At 47.7% G+C, this 19,257-nt stretch overlaps 1 protein-coding gene across 2 annotated transcripts in view; it reads left to right on the top strand.

The window, feature by feature from the left end:
- The window catches only part of Sema5b (semaphorin 5B), a 113,760-nt gene that overhangs the window by 74,859 nt on the left and 19,644 nt on the right, over window positions 1-19,257 (top strand). For both annotated transcript variants that reach the window (XM_004642185.2, XM_023702272.1), the window contains exons 2-4: window positions 2,255-2,461; window positions 7,723-7,822; window positions 12,234-12,279. In XM_004642185.2, the coding sequence (XP_004642242.1) occupies window positions 2,308-2,461; window positions 7,723-7,822; window positions 12,234-12,279 (300 nt within the window). In that variant the 5' untranslated portion in view covers window positions 2,255-2,307. The remainder of the gene's footprint in view (window positions 1-2,254; window positions 2,462-7,722; window positions 7,823-12,233; window positions 12,280-19,257) is intronic.

Below are 19,257 nucleotides of genomic sequence, written 5' to 3' on the forward strand. Positions count from 1 at the left end.
TCACTGGATTATTTCTTTGAAGCCTTGCAGCAAGTCAGTGATGGATATAATTTCATTTCACACATGTGAGGAAACAGGAGTCAGTAAAATAATCCTACTGCAGTTTTCCAGAGCAAGGTAGTAGTGCTAGGAATGGAAAAGAGAAGAAGGATTAGGAGCAAATATCTTAGAGCAGGGAGGAGCCCCAGAGGCCTCTCACTGGCTTTCTACCTTGGGAGACCCCTCAGACTCAGCCCTGGAATGCCCCATCAGCCCACACAGGCCTCCATGTTGACTAACCCCATCCCTGGCTGGGAGTCCCTGAGCCAGCTCAACCTCTAATATTATAGAAGAGACGTCATCCTTTGTACAGCTGCATAGTATTTCATGACAAAGACACCATAGCTTATTTAAGCAGTCTTTTATTTCTAGATATTTGATTGTCTTCCATTCTTCTATTATTTTGAAGAATGTCACAGCAAATAATCTCATACATAAGTCACCTTATATAGGTGCCCCTGAACTCTATTTGTGCTTCTCAACTATCTGTGGTAAAGGAGCACATTTGATTTTTCAATTTACAACCTGTCACAGATGGATACTTGTGTAAAATTCAATAAAAGTGAATTATCAGAAAAATGAATTGAAAAACGGTATGCAAGTACAAGGTCAAATCTCTCTCTCTCTCTCTCTCTCTCTCTCTCTCTCTCTCTCTCTCTCTCGGCTTTTTTTTCTTTGTGGTGCTCAGGATGGAACCCAGGATTTTGCACGCACTAGGCAAATGCTATGCCTGAACCTCAGACCCAACCATTTGGACACTAGATTGAGTATCTATAAAATTACTCTGTGAAATTACTAAGGAGGCTTTAATCACTGGCTTGCAAGTTTCTTCATCTGTCTCACCAGAGTTGTTGTAGTGTGAGGATCCACACTGATCTGTGTACCAGTTTGGGGTGCAGAAGGCTCGACTCCCAAAATTAGGTTACTGAGTCAAAGGGTAGGTGCATTAGCTGTTTTGCCAGATGCTGCCCGATTCCCCTCCACATGAGTTGTGCCACTTTCACACCCACCAGTAGTATGTGCCAGCATCCTTCTCCCTCATCCTCACCAGCAGTGTACTGCCTAGCATGGATTTCTGCTAACTTGATAGGAGTGAGGTGATATCTCAGTCTAAGTGTTAATTTGCATTGCTCATATTATGAATGAGGGAAAATATTCATATTATTTTAAACCCTCTTTATATTTATGTTCTTTAACCATTTTTCTACTGGATTGCTGGTCTTCTTGACCCCTAGGAATTCTTTATCTATTAGGAATATTAGTCCCATGTCCATAATGTGAATTGTAAACAATTTTTCTAGTTTGTCATTTACTTTTTGATGCTACTTGTTATTTTTTTGGAGGGAGGATGTGTAAAAATCTGTGTTCCAAATGTAGTCAAATTTATCAATCTTTTCCCTGATGGTTTCTAGATTTTGAGTCATGGTTTTTCACTCCAAGGCATGAAAGATTCTACCCCAATGCTCATCTAATATTTCTATAGTTTTATCCTTAACATTCAAATCTCTTGTCCAGTTGAAATTTTTCCTTAAAAAAAAAAAGAAAGAAATTTTTCCTAGCATGAGATGTCAGGTCTAAGTTAGACTTATTTACAAGGTTTTCTTTTTATACATGGCTACTGACTTCACTGGTTCCATTTATTAAAATCTCTAAGATACCACTTGTATTGTTTTATTTTTTTATTTATTTTCTGTATTTTAGGGAAGGGCCTACAGGGTGTTCAGGGTCTCACTACTAGATTAGACTCATAGTGATCCACCTGTCTACAGCCTCCCAAGAGCTGGGATTATAGGTGCGTACCATCATGCCCAGTCTCAATTGCTGCCTCAGTGCATCCCAGGGGCAGGGTCAGCATGGCAGGCCTGGGGATCAAACCCCCGGCCCCTGTCCCTGCTTGCAGGTGCTTTAATCTGCTGAGCTATTTGGCCAGCCCATCACTTATATTTTTAAAACTAATTTTAAAACATTTGAGATAATAATAGAAAAGTTTCTATAACTTATCTGTTTTGTGCAGAATACCACTGGAAGAAAAATAAGCTTTCAAGACATGATCAGTAACTTTGTGTTCCTAGAGTAGAATAAACTCTGAGCAACAAATACAATATACATTTAATTTTTTTTAATACCATGGAGCCGTTGACAACCACAAAGAGAAACTGAGAGAAGTAAGCACTGAGGGACATAGCACCTGGTGAGACTGAGCTTTGCCTTGCAGGTTTCCTCTGCAGCCTGATCTGGGAGGGAACTAGGACTGAAGAGGAGTCCACCATGGTGGTCCTGGGACCCCTGGCTGTGTGGCTGCTGCCGCCCAGCCTCACTCTGCTGGTGGCCCACCTCTCCAGCTCCCATGATGTCTCCAGTGAGACCAGCGGTGAGCAGCAAGTCTGCACTCTCAGAGAGCACCCCACTGTGACCTTTGAAGGTGAGTACTTCCTACTCGGTAGGCCCAGGGATGCAGGCCAGAGCTCAGCAAAGTCTTCCTGAATGCTGGAAGACCCTGGGTTTGGTGAGGATACTCAACCTCTGATGGATGTTTTAAAAACAACAGGCCCTTGTGTAGGCTGAAAAGGTCTAAGTTTTGTCTCCAGATGATTTATTCCAGGCTGTTGTCCATTTTTCTCTTGGAGAAATGCTGGTCTTTCACTAGGATTCCTTTGCTAGAGAATGAAGTTGTGGACACCCTAGGTGGCAGCAGCCAAGATCTACTCGGAGGTCTTGGCTCTAACTAGAAGTATAAGCTCCACTTCTTGACTTCTGTATGACTAGGGAACAGTATTGATGACTCATTCACTAGGAAGTACATAGCAACCTCTGGAAGACTTCCTTCCCATTCCAAGTGGGCTGTAGGCATCCCTTTTTGGAATCTTGGGAGACCCCAGTAAGACAGGCCATAATGACAACTAGTAATTCCACTGTCTGCTGAGGGAGAGCGTGGGATTGTCCTATTAAAGTGTTTCTCAAGGTGGGATTTGTGAATCACTGGACATATTCCAAAGGGTACATAAATTTTCTGGGATTTCTAAATTTGTATATACATTTGATGCTAATCCAAAAAATAAAACAAAATACAAATACTAGGAGGTCAGGATGCTCTCTGATGACCTATTGATCAGCCTGAGGGTCCCTGTTGTCACATTCATAATTCATAATCCAACACCTACTGGCGGTCTCACAACAGCATCTGCAGATGTGGTCTCGGGGTCCTGGGTTCACAAGTGTGAGCCACACTGGCCTGCTTGTTCCTCTAATGAGTCGGGGAGGGCACACAGGGTGAGGAGACTGTCAGCTCTTTTTGCAAACAGAAAAACCAAGGCCTAGGGCTTGGAAACACTGGTTAGAGCCAGGCTTCGAGGTCAGTCTTCTGACTCCGCTGCCCTGGGATCAGATGCTCTACCCTGCAGGGCCCTGGCCTAGTGGCTGTGTGACCCTGTCCTGCCTCACAAGATTAGTGAGGAGGGCCAAGGTGGATACCAGAGCAGAAGGATGAATCAATGAGTGAGAGGCAGGCAAGGGATTTGATAGGCAGAAGCTAGGCAAGAGCTGGGAGCTAGTAGTGGAAGGGAAGCTGGAGGTGGTTTGAAAATGCGGGTTTCCAGCTGCACATTGGCTCCCTTCTCTGGGGAGGAAGATTTTCAGCTGTGTGCTCTGAGCTGTCTTGTTTGAATGGGGATCTCTGACTTTGTAGGCTTAAGTGGATTAGAGTAAATTAGCAATGTCCAGCGTGTACAAACATGCGTACACCCTCAGACTCCTGACAGCTCCCAGAGTGCTAGTCTCTGAGGGAAGGACCCAGTGTGGGGACAGAAGGAACAGGATTCTTAGTGCTGTCCTCAAGCTGAAAGCCTATGACAGCTCCTCTCAGAATATGACTTCCGGGGCTGGAGAGATGGCTCAGTGGTCTAAAGCACCTACTTGAAACAAGCTTGGCTAAAGCACAGGGACCGCGGTTCGATCCCCAGCACCACATGCCAGCCAGACCCGCCCCCTGGTGGGCTGAGCTGGCCACACACACACACACAATAAATAAATGTAATAAATAAAAATAAATAAATATTTAAAAAAAAAAAAAAGAATATGACTTCCCAGGGGCTTTGCCCTGGGCACTACACGTAGCGCTGACCCTTGTCCCTTTTTCCTCTCAGCCAGGGTAGTTTGTGCTGAGGCAAATTAGGTGGAGGGGGAGGGGAGAGATGGGAGATGGGGTCCTGAGGGCCTGGTTCATTTTTGATCTTCTAGTGTGAATTGAATCAATCTGACTTCCCACATCACCCTCTTATGAATGAAGGAAACCCCACCTCCTGCCCAGTCCTGACAGCTTTGGTTATTCCTAGCCATTTACCGCGTGTGTGTGTGTGTGTGTGTGTGTGTGTGTGTGTGCACGTGCGCGCGCGCACATGCACCCGTGTGTGTGCCACTGCACGAGTGCACGTACACTCGGGGTGAAAGCCAGGGTCTCCCACAAGCTATGCTCAACACATTTTTTACCTTTCTTTTTATACCTGGGATTGAACTCATGACCTTATGCTGTGAGGCAGGCACTTATGCTGCTGAGCTATCTCCCCAGCCCTCACCACATTTTTATAAGGGCTGCAGATAAAGAAGTATTTCCTGTGGGTACTCACTTTCCTTGTATTGTCCCTGCTTCTGGCCCTGCAGCCAGCTGGTGTGGCACCAGGACTGGTTCTGCTAGAGATCAGTCCCTCCCCACATCTCTAGCGCTGATGAGCACACAGTAGGGACTCTGTTCTCACAGGGTAAGGGACTGTACTCGGGCTGGTGCGGAGTCCCAGAGGAGTCACATTAATCCAGCACAAACCAACCCTTGCTGGGGCCAGGGAGATAGCTCAGCCATCTAAAGCGCCTGCTTAAACAAGCTTAGGCAAAGCTCAGGGACCACGGTTCGATCCCTGGCACCACATGCTGCACCAGTCCTGCCCCCAAGGTGGGCTGAGCTGGCCACATACACACACACACACACACACACACACACACACACAGGTTAACGAAAAAAACAATCCTTGCTTTGAGGAGGCCCTCAGACCTGACACCTCATTTCTGAGTGATCTGGGGGCTCCAATACATAGCTATGTGTTTCCCTGTCCCCTGGCACCTGATGGATCTGTGAATAACCCCTGAATACCCTAGAGGAGCTGCCAGTGGCACAATCGACCTGCAGTTTTCTGCTTTGAAAGGTGACATTTTCTCCTGTGATTTTCTTCTAAGGGACCCCCTCTGTTTCATTCTGGCCAGCACATTTTGCTGGTGACAGCACGTCCTTTCTAGGTGGCAGGGAGAAGCCAGTCTGGAGTTAACACTCATGGTGGTTAATCCACAAAGTGGGTAATTGAATTGACTATAATTAAAATCACAGGCGCGTCATGGAGAATGTCATTTTTCTCTTAAAGTCGCCATCCAAAGCCTTCACTGCACACGGAGCTCAGAACGTGCTTGGCGTTTTAAAGACAGCTTTCCCTCTGGTCCCTGTTGACTGTTTAATAAGATGAGACTGGCTCCCTTTCCAAGGCGCCCCCAGGATCACGGCCGTATCTCTCCCCCTTGCCCCTTCCACCAGGCCAAGTGGGTTCCTTCAGACTAAGGGACAGGGACAAAACTGGAAGGAGACCTCCCACCCCCACCCTCCAATTTGTCACCGAGCTCCAGTTGTGTTTCCTCTTCTTCCCTCCTCCCCAAGAAGGGACCTTGCTGAAAACTCAGCTTGATCATGGCCCTTTGTCCTCTTTTCAGCAGCCCACATCTGGGGTGGCCCATGCCACAGAGAAGGAGGGAATTAAAGTACAACTTACCACTACTGTTAGGAGCAGCCAGTCTGAAGGGAAAAGGCCCGCTCCCTTCCTGCATACACACAGGAAAGACCTGAGCTCATTCAGAAGAATAGGGGCACACAGTGTAAATGGAACTGGAAGGGTGGAAGGAATGTGGGACAACAGAAGATGAGACAGAGGTTAGAACCCAGGAGGTCTTCTGGAGGAGGAGAGCCCTTAGTTTAGCTAATGGGGGTTATGTTGTCTTCCTAGGCTCTCCATCAGTGGCCCTGGGCTCAGCATAAAACCCTGCCCATGGGACTTAGATCAAATGCCATCAAGCCATTGAGGGTATGTGACAGTTGTTTTCATAGGTAACTTGCTGGGGGCAGGGGCAGGGGCAGACCCAAGGAATTTGCTTCATTTTGCTGCAGAATTTCTTTTTTTTTAAATCATGTATATCGCAGCTTTCTGAAAAACATCCAACTCACAAAACCTCTAGTTCTCCAGGGAGCGATTAAGTGTTTGCCTGTCGTGCAGAAATGAAGGGCTGCTTTTACTCTGTAGTGGAGGGATAATGAGCAATGATTTATTTCCCCTGGATTGCACACACACACACACACAGCCCTCTGGCCCTTGCATGAGCCAGTTGCTTATGCACCACAGGGAGAGAATATACAGTCTCACACTTCTTTACTCCCATGAGCATGGGAATTCCTCTGCCCCCCAGTTCTTGCCTTTCCAGGGCTGGTTTCCTTCCATGAAGAGGGGCTGAGCAGAGCTATTAGGAGGCATGGGCCAAGATGTGCAAAGCCCCAGGTGTACCCTTCCAGCCAACTCCCATCTATCCAGAGCTTTGGGAGGTCTCTCTGCCCACACAATCTCTTCAAAACACTTTGGGTTTAGCTAAAAAAGGACCTTCCCTAAAGATGGGGTGGACACTGACTGCTGGTCCTCTGTCCCTCCCTTGTGTACAGAATCTTACCTGAAATCCTGATTATTTGTGCATTCCTGTAAGGCTGAGCCTGGAGAGTCAAGAAGCAAGATCAGAAACCCTGAGATGGGGCTACAATGACAGTAAAGTGGAAAACAGTGAAATATTTAATCCTGCTTTGGGGAATCAGGGAAGTCTCCTAGGAGGTAGGGCTGGGGGGACTCAATCTGTTCTGTCAAGGGAGAACAGAAATACAAAGGTTTGCAGGCTCCTGGGAGATAGATTGGAGGATGTGTGAAATGGTTGGGTTTAGTTTAGTGTGACTGGGCTAGAGCATTTGAGGGAGTATAACGATGAAGCTTCACTCTTTCAATCAATCACTAAGTAATTAATTGTCAGGCATTTGTGTTGAGAGGAGTGTGTGGCTAGAACCCAGGGTTGTGGGAATTGAGACTTCCTGGGGAGGTGAGAAGGGCTCTAAGATGGACAGTGACATAGCCACACGTGTGTCTCAGAGCACTTCAGTTGCCTTGTGGGAAATAAAGTAGAAGGAGCAGGATTGGGAACCAGACTTGTGAGCAGACTGTTGGCACCAGTCCACATGATGGCAGGTTGGTGGGGTAGGTCCAGAGAGAAAGGTGGATGATCTGGGAGTAGAACAAATAGGACATGTTCTTGTACATTGGTGTGGCTGCCGAGGATCTGGTAGCACCAAGGTGCTTACAAAGCTCCTTTTGTACGTCTGGGGGAAGGTAGAGCCCTCTACTGAGCTAGAGCACCTGGCAGAAGCAGTGACAACAGTCTGTGACCGCTCTCTGGGTCACATAGGTGGCTGATTTCAGAGGTGAAATATGGATCCCTGGTCTCCTGAGCACCTCTACTCCCTGCACTCTGGCTTCCCCAGTTCTATTTTTGGGTCTGATACTGGGGCACCAGAGTGAGCCCCTGACCCAACAGTAACCAAAGGGCTGTCTCTCCCTCCACCAGATCTGAAGCCATGGGTCTCTAACTTCACCTACCCTGGAGTCCGAGATTTCTCCCAGCTTGCTCTGGATCCCTCCAGGAATCAGCTTATCGTGGGAGCCAGGTAATGCTGCAGGGATGTCAAGGCCAGGGTGGGATGCTTAGAACTGGGTGGAGGGAAGGTTATTCAGTATGAACCCTGAGGCAGACCTGTGTCGTGGCTCTGTCCTCTCTGTTCTCTCTCTCTGTCTGTGTGCATGCACACACATGAACAAATGTCTATCCCTTGTGTAGAAGTTGTAGGCAGGGGTGCTCCTTCCCCTCCTCATCTCAGCCTGTTGCCTTCTTCAGTGGTTGGCAGTAGTGAAGCAGGGACTCCTGCCGGCCATCTCCTGTCCCTGCTCCTGTAGCGATGCCAGGACCTGCCTAGTTGCTGAACTCCCCAGAGTTCAGCCCAGAGAATGTGCCCAGGCGCCCCCTGCTGGCTGGCTGGTCACCTGCCTGTGACTTGCAAGCCCAGCCATGTTTTTCTTTTATGAAGGCTCCCCCAGCGCCCCCTGAGCTGCTCCCCTAACCCCACGGTTCTGATCCTGATTCAACTAGGAGGACTTGTGAAACTTTCCAGGACAGAGTCAGAGGAGCTAATTCCTCCTCACAAGATCACAGATCATCATCTGAAGTCGAAAGGGAACCCAAAGATGGCCTATCTGGCGGTCTTAGAGTCTATACCTGGGCCAGCAGTTCCTATGCCTCCTGAGAACTTGTTGGAAATGTAGATCTTTGAGTCTTCCCTGGCCTCTTGAGTCAGCGACTGAGACTGGACCGCCCCACACACATGCGCCTGTGTTTATCAAGCCCTCCACATGACTGTTCAGGCTGGGGTTTCATCTGCTGGTTGGTCTGTGTCTTGCTGTCTGGGTACACATGTAGTTTCTCCCCTCCAGCCCAGAGTCTCCATTCAGTGGCCTTCAGAGTCACTGGGCACCTTGCAGTGGGCACCTCCAGGCTGTGCCTGTAACTGGCTGTCCTTGCCCTTTGGCCCTGTTTCGTGTCTTCACTCCTTCATTTACTGTATGAAAGGGAGTAGGATTGGATAAGCTGGGTTCTCCTTCTGGATAAACTCAACCTTTCCCTCAGTTTGTTTGCTGTAAATCCGGATTACAGTGTCTACTGTTAACCTCACAGGGCTGCTGGGAAGCTGAGGCTGCAAACATTTTGTCTTTATGCTTAAAATTTTTGAATTAGCTGATTATTTTGCACCAGCCCTATGTGTTATTGGTATAACATTCAAAAGTTTTAAGAGTATATAGTAGAAAATCAGGGCCGCCCTCACACAAGCAAGCCCCTTCCCTGGAGGCACAGCCTACAGCCTCCCACATATGCAAGTATTGAGGAGTATGAGTTTTATTTTTCAGTAAAGAGAGTAATTGTCTTCATATTCTATTTCGAAATGATTGTAGATTCACCTGCAGTTGTGAGAAATCCCATGCAGAGATTCCACATACCTTTCACCCAGCACCCCTCAGTGGTCACATCTTGCATAATTGTAGCACATTATAACCCAGAAACTGATATTCAAGCTGTCCTTCCACCCAGCTCAGATCTCAGCCGTTTACATATGCATTTTTTAAAACCCAAAAGGTGGCATCTGAAGACCCTACTCTGAACCTTGAGAGCAATTTGACTCTGTGCCTGTGTGTGCCACATACCATCTATGTAAAGGACTCGGCTGGTATACGGGGCAGATTAGACATGCAGTGCATAAGCTAGTACGTGTAGGAGATCAGGAGGGAGGTTCTATGATGAACCCCATTTTATGGGCCAGGAAATTGAGCTCACAAAGATTAGTCACACTGGTCCCCCTTACCCTCCAGGGCCTCCTGTATAATCGTATGACTGTTTTTTGCATTGGGAGGGTTCCCTCACACAGTTAGAGGTCACACTTTTCCTGGGTCCTCAAGCCTGAGGCAGCCCTCCAATAGTTGGGGAAGTCCCTTCTGCACTGTCCTTTTTGCCCCTAGAGCCAGTGTTGTGTGCCTGTAGCTACTGTTTTCTCTTCCTTTTCTTTTGGTGGTATGGGGGATTGAACTCAGGACCCTGCACTTTCCAGGCAAGTGCTTATTCTACTGAGCTATCTCCCTGGTCCTCTCTCTTCCTTTTTCTAAGGCACTTTCCTTCCTCTTTCTCTGGCTGATGATTTTTTTCTCCTTCTGGGCCCCTTTGGGCCTCTGGAATTCAGGCTGGAGAAATTTTCTTATCCATTTCCAATCCCGCCTTATTCCCTGAGGACATAGGGGTGGGTCTGGCTGCAGTCTCTGCTCTCTCTTCCTGGCTCCCAGCGGAGCCCCCTGAGATGATATGATGAATGGCTTTTGATGGGAGACAGGCGAGTCCAGTGATGCAATGCTTCCCCTAATTTGTTAAAGCTGCGAGCAGATGCCTGCACTACCTGAGCAGACAGCTGGGGACGAGCCATGAGCTGGAGCCCATCTGTCCTCAGGCCAGAAGTATGGGGCAGGGAAGCCCTGCCAGGGACCTGAAGAGGAGGCGGGAAAGGACGGTACAGGCCTGGAGCCAAGGTCACAGGGGGGGGGGGCCTCCCTGGCCCAGGACTGCAGAGACGCCGGCCTGCAGCCAGAGCCAGGAGAGGAGGCTGGGGCCTGTGGTGCTCCTCCCAGGCCCCTGGCTTCTTGCAGCAAGGCCCCTCCTTCCCTTTCTGGCCCATTCCCTGACTTCTCTCTCATTTCTCTTCCCAGCACAGCTGAGATAGGCCAGAACTTTCTAAAATAATTATTCCTAAAAAGTTCAGGAACTCAAAGAAGCCAAAAGAAGATAGAAGAAGGAAAGAAAGAAGACCCTCCAGGAAAAGCAAAGCTTTATATCTGCTTGTCATTAATTCAGCAGATGTTAATGTGACTTCCTGGGCCTGGCAATAAAAAAGGCAGACTTGAATTCGCTCTCCATTTTGCAGATGCAGGCACTGAGGCCCACAGACGGCCCAGAAATGCCCAAGCCGGAACTCTGCCTGCCTCTGCAGCAGGCTCTGCCCTGTGAGTGGGGCATTGCTTACCCGTGGCACTGTGACCCAGCCACCATCAAGGTTTCTGGGTTCTGAGTCCACGCAAAGCAAGCAAGTGACACCCGATGCTCACTGTGTTCTGGGATTATGGGCAGCAGCGCCCTCTCTGGGACTACCAGAGGCTGATGAGCAGTTGGCTGCTGGGCAGAGCAGTATTAGAGGAGGAGGAACCTGGCACGGCTGTGTGAGCTGGGCTTGGGGGACAGGCATCACAGAGTGGAGGGCGGGGTCACTGGGTGGAGGAGACAGTGTGGTCGGATCCAGAGAGGAGGACAACTCAGGGTGTCTCTGACTATCATAGGAAAGGAGGCAAATGAATTTCAGGAAGGGAGGTGGGAATCACTGAGTCCCTGCTAGTCCCTGTGAGAGCTAATTTTAGCCGAAGCTGGTTCCATGGCTAGGAATGGTGGAGTGAGAGGACAAATTACCACACCTTAGCTTCGTGTATGGATCTTAACTGGCTTTATGTTTGATTCTAGAATCCAGCAACACTTCGTTCCATAAAGTAGAGTAAGTGATCTAATGTGCTGAGCAAAAGAGATTGGTTTTGTAGAGAAGGGCTGAAGAAAACAGAAACAAAAAGGCAAAGAGCAGATGGGTTGTTACTTTCCTAGGAAAGGCGAGGGTGTGGAGACAGAACAGGAGAAAAATAATGCTTGGTTAACCTCAGATTTCTTCACGTTACCTTTACATTGTGTGAATGACTTGAGGAAGGGGGAATCTCACTATGGATCCAACGAAACTAGTCTGTTTGGGAAATTTCTTCTCTCTTTCTCCTGATTTCTCTGAAAGTCAGTTTTGAGTTGGTGATAGGTAACTTTAGCATGGGTGACTCCAGTTTGATTTTTGTTAGGTCTTTTGGGATCCAGTGATACTGCTTAAGCCGAAGCAATGGGCTTCTGCAATTTTTGTCTAACTGTGGGATCAGCATTTTCTCCCTAGCGGTGCCAGCTTGGCCAGGCTGTAGAGCAGGGGATGGTGAAGAGGAAGTGTGAATTTAGTACCAACTCCTTGATTCTGCACTTCTGTGGCTTGGGCCATTGACCCAACCTGTTTCCTCATCTGTAAATGGAGGTTTTTTTCAGAGGAGACTGAAAATGCATGGGAGGAAGAGGAGCCAGGGTTCTACCTGAGTTCCAGGGATTTGTTGGTTTTTATTTGGCTCCATGGTCGGCAAATGAAGGACTCAGGGCAGTGTAGAGGGGCTAGCAAGAGAGGAGAGATGGATGTACAGAAATAAGGGCAGGGCTGTGGGAAGCTGCATGGCAGAAGATGGCCTAGAGACATGAGGAGTCCCCTGGGCAGCATTATATGAAGGTTAAGTGAGCTGATGGAGGTCAAGTCCTTCCAGGGGGCAGCCCACCCAGGCCCTGTGCATTCAGTGCCCAGTCCTGGCACCCTGAGGTCCTGCCTGCAGAATCAGCTTGGCTTATGATTTCTGTTTCTGTCTTTGCAGGAACTATCTCTTCAGACTCAGCCTTGCCAATGTCTCCCTCCTTCAGGTACATTTTCTTTTCTTCCCTGCCCCTCCTGCGGTTGCCTGTATTTGGAAGTTGGGGTCAGAACGACCAGAGCAATGAGGCTCCAAATCTGCCCCAAGGACAAGCATGACTCTTCTGGCCGGCCATGAACTCAGATGTCAGATACTGCTATCAAGGCTGCAGTTGGGGAGATGCTTGGAAGTAGGGTGCAGCCACCTGAAAGCACAGGGACACATGGGTCTCTCTCCTTGTGCTGGCAAGGAAAGGAGAAGAGCACCAGACTGTAGTAACTGGAGTGACTGTCCCTGTTTGCCTGGGACTGAGGCTTCTGCAGAATGCAGAACTTTCAGGGCTAAAACTGAGAAGATTCAGGGGTGGGGTAGGGGGGCTTATAACTCTAAGTACAGAGTCCAAGTCCACAGGAAGGTCTCAGAGTGGGCCACGAGGGAAAGGGTGTCTGTGGCACCTTTCTTTCCTTGGCCTGCGTGACCCTATTCTAACTCAGCATGTTCACTGAGCTGTGATTGATTTGTCACCCGCTGCCAAGAAAGACTCCTCAAGCATAATTCCCTAAGTGCTCCGAGAGGTTTTGTAATGGGACTCCCTGATCTAGAACATTTATCTCAGATTCAGAAATAGATGCCAGACCATCTCTGCAGAGGCAGAACATTCTAGAAAAGGGGCATCCATCTCTTCTTCAATGAGGGGCGAGCCTCAATCTTCGCGTCTAGGGGGCACCTTTATCTCCCATTGACAGAGCATTCACTGAGCACTTAGCACCATGCACAGCTGAGCAGGTATAGGAAGAGCAGAGTCTCTGACCTCCAGGAATGAGTCCTGGGTGGGGAGAGGAGTGTAATTAGAATTAGGAGTTAGTCTAACGCAGTCTGTTAGGGTTAACTTTTCACTGCTGCAGACAGAGAAGAGAACACCTCGTTGGTGAGTCTGTGACAGCCCCAGGGGCCATTATAGCTCTTGTCTGGTGTGGTAGCTCTTTGTCACTGTGACAAAATACCTGAGAAAGGCAATTTAAGTGCGAAAAGATTTATTTGGGCTCATCTTCTCTGAGCTTGCAGTCTATGAGAGCCCCAGGTGCGGCTGTACATCGTGGTGGGAGGGAAGGGGGAGCAAAACTGCTCCCCTCAGAGTGGCTAGAAATGGGGGATCTGTGCAGGCCCCCTTCAGGGCATGTCTTTTCCCTCCTAACCCACATGCCAATCACCTCTGGAAATACCCTTGTAGACACATTTGGTCATGCTCAGAAATGTGCTTTACTATTTCTTAGATGTTTCTCAATCCAATCAAGACAACATTAACCATCACATCCGACCATCAGAGGGGAGGTATAAGAGAAGGGAAAAGGTGTGCCCCTTAGCAAAGAGTCACAAGGAGCTACAGAAAGTTGAAAGAAAATGCCACTCATCTGTTTGTCTGTTCATTTGTCCACACCTTCACCAGCCAACCACCTGTTGATCCAATTGCCCATCCCTTAAAAATTTGTGAATGCTTCCTAAAGGCCAGGGCTGGTCCTACACAAGGCATCAGACTTTGAAGTTCCAAAGGTGAAACTCTCTGGCTTCAAGGAACATGCACATAGGAGATCATATGTGATTCCATTTCCCAGAGAGGAGCCACATGGCATGTTCCTGGGACCCAGGCTGGAGCAAGGCAGAGAAACTTCCCCAAGCCCCTGCCATAGTCTTGTAGCATGGTCACAAGCAGCCAGTCCAGAGCATAAATTCTAGTTCATGTCCACAGAAGCAAAGCCGAGATGCCAAGCACAACAGCTGGGGCCACAGAAAGCCAGTGCAGAGGAGACTGAAAGTGCATGGGAGGAAGAGGAGCCAGGGTTCTACCTGAGTTCCAGGGATTTGTTGGTTTTTATTTGGCTCCATGGTCGGCAAATGAAGGACTCAGGGCAGTGTAGAGGGGCTAGCAAGAGAGGAGAGATGGATGTACAGAAATAAGGGCAGGGCTGTGGGAAGCTGCATGGCAGAAGATGGCCTAGAGACATGAGGAGTCCCCTGGGCACAGCAGAGTCTGCCAAGGCTTCCCAGAGGGGCCATCTTTGAGCCAAGCTCAAAGCATGTATTTGCTAGGCAGCTTGGGGAAAGAACAGGGGCACAAAATAACACACAGCACTTTGGGGCCAAATCAGACTATAAATAGGGTAAGGGTGAGAGACAAGGCCTAAAGAGACAGAGGCCACCTTGTGGCTGAGGGTAGGGATCTTCATTGCAGAGTTAGGGGGAGCTGATCTTTTTTAAAAGGCAATGAGGATTTGCTAGTGACTTTTAAACAGAAATGACATTAGCACACTTGATCACCTGACCCGTGCAGAGACTACATTGGCGCAGGAGCCAGGAAGGAGGCAACTGCAGGTGTATAGGCGAGTGATAGTGAGCCTCAAGGAAGGCACTGGCAGTGAAGATGCAAGGAAGGCGGAAAGGTGGCAGGGTCATGCAGGCTCAGCATGCACAGTGCCAGGCCATCTGCACACTGTCTCCTGTGTGTGAGTGGTCCTGGTGTGGGGGAGGTTGCAGCGTTGGAGGAGTTAGTGATGCGTGCACCAAGGGGGACATTCAGGCTTCTGGCTTGCACAGCTGGGGACCTGGAGAGGGTACCTGATGCTAGGCCATTGGCCCTCACATAGCTGCACACCAGGGTCACCAAGGAGCTTTTACAAAGACTGGTGCCTCTGAGATTTTGCCTCAGTCGCTCTTGCTTTAACCTGAGCAATGGGGTTTTCAAAAAACTCTAACGTGACTCCAGTACACAGCTAAGTTTGGGAACCACTGCTTTAGGATATGTCTGTAGATGCAGCCCAGCTAGCTTGGCCTCCCCAGGCTTTGGTGATGTGCCTTATCGGGTATTAGGCCTCTGCATGGTGACCAAGGCCTAGGGTTTGGTTCACCCAGCTGAATGTCATCTGGTCTCAGCAAAAGAGAGACACTTATGGTAGTCCCATAGCTGCCACTTGGGGAAGGAGCTCAGCATCAGGAGGATTTCCCAAAAGGCTCAGGAAACCAGCCCCAAGAGCACCAGGGACTGGTTTTGCCATTTTTCTCCATGGAGTCTCTTAGGGGCCTAACCTCAGAGGTTCAGAGTAGGCTCTTCTGACAGAATCAAGGAGAGAAATAAACACTTTATATCCACCTTCTCACCATCCTATCTGGCCATATTGGAAAGAACAAGCAAGAGATTGGGCTGGTTGCCTAGCATCCACTTGCCCAGGCAGTTGCAGACCTGGCCTCTGGTGCTCAGGGTAACTTCAAGTGTCTGCTGTCTGCCTGGGGAGAAAGCCCAGCTTTTGACCATAAGTGACAAACTTTAGCCAGTACCATGCCATTGCCCTCTCTAGGCCCTTGTGATCCCTGTTTTGTTTTTAGCTTTGTGGTACTGTTACCAAATATGATACAAGAGATGAAATATGAAAGTATTATATCCCTAGCCATTAGGTTTCTTATATCATGTTTATGTTCTCTAAAAATTGAAGAATGGATTCCAGCAATAATGGAGGTTAAGAGTAGGAAGATATGTACTGAGACAGAGATAATTCCTGAGAGACAAGGGAGGGCCCAAATGGGCAGCCAAGGACCCCATTTTGTAGAGCAATACTCATATGGGTATGATGTGGATTACAGCAATAATTAACCAATGAGGGTACAAGAATAGACACTCGGGTAATACTGATGCAGTGGGAAAACAAATCATGTAACAAGAGTTCATGGAAAGAACAAAGACTTTTTCTAGGAAATGATGGGTCTAGAGGCCTTGGTACCCACCAGGGTGACTAATGTCTATCGAGGCTTCATTTGGCCTGGTGTTTGTCCTTTGAGGAAGTATACAGGCCTAGTCATCTCATCTTTATTTTGAGTCCTGGTCTCCAACAAATGCATCTCCAGCCATAGTTGCAATGTGTTTCATTTTGTCCTGGCTCTTTTGAAGGCCTGGCCTTATCTGACTACCTATAATATTTCTGCTTAGCTTAGCTATTTATAATAGTCAAACCTAGGGCTTTCACACTGAGCTACATCCCCAGTCTGCCTGCTTGCCTATCTGTCTGTCTGCTTGCCTGTCTGTCTGTATATCTATCAATATTCTTTTTTTTTTCTTTTTTCTTTTCTTTTTTTTTTTTTTTTTTTTGCCAGCTCAGCCCATCCTGAGGCAGGGCTGGTGGATCATGTGGTGCCAGGGATCAAACTGTGGTCCCTTGCATCTGCCTAAGCTTGCCTAAGCAGGTGCTTTAGACTGCTGAGCTATCACGCCAGCCCTTCTATCAATATTTTGAGACAGGGTCTTATTAAATTGCTCAGGTAGATTTGATTTTGCAAATCCTTTTGCCTCAACCTCCCAGAGTGCTGAGATTACAAGTGTGGACCACCATACTCAGTTTATCCCTACCCCTTTTTAGTTTTTATTCTGGAATAGGATCTCACTAAGTTGTCCAGGCTGGTTTTGAACTTGTGATCCTCCTGCTTCAACCTCCCAAGTAACTAGAATTACAGGTGTCCATCACCCCTTTGGGCCCCTGCTTTTAAACTTTCAGTCCTTTGTGTCTACTCTCACACGTGGCTAACCAGCAACTGTGGGTTACACGGGAGATGCACCACTTTTCTGACAGGCAGAGGAATGCAACTGGGTTATAAGGCTTCCATTATGGAGCCAGCAAGCCTCCCACTTAGCTCCAGGGTATGATTTAAGCAAATATAAAACTCAATGTTTTATTGATAGTTTAAATAATTAACATTCTTTAAAGATAAATCTAAATGTAAACAGTTTATGCAAAGCAACACCCATTAACCAGGCCCTCTAAGTACCCAACCCCTATTAAACAATGAACACAAAGTGCTATTCCTTAAGGGCAATGGAAATGCCTAACTCCTTTCCAGTCCCAGGCAGATGGGGCTGTGTGTGTCTGGGACAGTGGGTTGGGGGTGAGCAGAGGAAATTGGAACAGCTCATCTGGTAGGGTTCCAATGATCAGTCAGTCTTGGGACATTTTTCTAAAAAGAGGTAAGTGGCCAACATTTTGGGGGCTACTGAGAGGACTGGCATGACAAGCCACGTTCGATTTGGCAATAGGGAGCTCATGAACAACCTTTGCTTGGGCAGTTCCAGGGGATGATGTGGCTGGAGGCCTAATGGCAACAGAGTTATGATCTCACAGTGCCAGATGTCCTGTAAGCACAGACGGGAGAAGTGCTCTGAACATGCATATCAGGACATGGAATTGAGGCTGTGTGAGCCTGGGCAGGCACTGGAGTGATTCCTGAGCTCTCTTCCAGCTTGTTTGTCTCTGTACCCCACACCCCAAGCTTGGATCTGGGAGCTTGGAGCTTGAAGTTTAAATACTGCCAGGCGATAGACACAATGCTCAGACGATGTGTTGATGCAGCTACCATCCCTGGCTCCCCTTTGCCCAAGGGAGTTGCTGAATGCACAAGGAGACCTCTGATCTGACCCATGCGGGCCATCTGGTCTGCTTTTTCCCACAGCATGAAAAACTTACAGCTACTCTGTTTCTAAAGAGCCTCAACCATTGGGTTTCTAGGACTGTTCTAGTTTAAAGCAGTCTATTTCTACTCCTCCACAAAACCCCACTGAAAACCCAGGGAGAAATTGTAAGAGGAATATAACTTTAATAACAGAGTGAATGTCAGCAGAAATGTCAGTAGAGGAAAGTAAATGCTTTCTGCAGGATGGAAAGCGGATGGAGGGATCACCCTAACTTACAAAGCAGGCTGGCTTACAGAGAGAAGTGTGGCAGAGTAGCAAGCTAAGTCTTTAGAAGGGCTCCAAAATCGGGGTATCAGGTATTAAGGGATATGATTAAAATTCTCTAAAGGGAGAGGTTGGAATCCAGCTCTCCTGTTCCATCACATTGTCCTAGTGAAGGAGATGAGACACTTTCTTCAGAGTTGGGGGGGGGGAATCCTACAGTGTGGCAGAGTCTCCCAGTGCAAAGGCACCCACTGGCACCCTAAGAAGGACCCACCACCTATGTAAGCCTTACACATGGAGTTTCCAATGTGTGATTTAATGCATGTTTCTTTTTTTTTTTTATTTATTTATTTATTTATTTATTTATTTGAGAGAGAGAGAGAGAGAGAGAGAGAGAGAGAGAGAGAGAGAGACCAGCTCAGCCCACCAGGGGGCAGGGCTGGCTGGCATGTGGTGCTGGGGGATTGAACCGCGGTCCCTGATGCTTTTGCTAAGCTTGTTCTAAGTAGGTGCTTCAGACCACCGAGCCATCTCTCCAGCCCTAATGCATGTTTCTTAAAGCAAATGAACAAATGCAGCTGTTTATCATGTAAAATTGCCTGCATACACACACACACACACACACACACACACACACACAGTAGAACAGTACCATGAACACTGTATACTCAATTAACAGCTTAAAACCTTACAAAATTATCAGCTCACAATCACTTTTTTCCATCTGTAGCCCCCACTTATCTGTCCTTCATCACTTCGAAGCAAATGTCATCCATATCATGCCATCTGTACTTTAGCATGAGGGATCAGGGGTGCAGCTCAGTGGTAGATCACTTGCCTAGTACACGTGAGGCCCTGCGTCTATCCCCACAGTGAAAGAAAAGAAAGAAGAAAGGAAGGAAAAGAAAATTTTAGTTGTTTGAATCAGGATCCAAATACATTGCAATTTGTTAATGTCTCTTAAATATTCCCTCTCTCTTTTTGTACAATGTATTCACGAAAGATACATGATCATTTTCCTATAGCATCTACTCTTCTGCTGATCCAAATGGTATAACTTAACATTTTCCTCTGTATCACCTGCGTCACCTGTAAAGTGATGTTAAACCTACACACTTCATTCACTTGGATTCTGGCAAGATTACTTCACAGCCTCTTGCTCTAGCTGTTACAACAAATGGAGGGGACTATTTCTAGACCAGACTTCTCATGTACTTGCTGGTAGCTCCATGATAAGGTCATGTAGGAAAGACAAGAGAAATGTTTACTATTTCA

Source organism: Octodon degus, unplaced genomic scaffold (assembly GCF_000260255.1).
Source record: "Octodon degus isolate 3935 unplaced genomic scaffold, OctDeg1.0 scaffold00147, whole genome shotgun sequence".
In the NCBI taxonomy this organism is placed as follows: Eukaryota; Metazoa; Chordata; class Mammalia; order Rodentia; family Octodontidae; genus Octodon; species Octodon degus.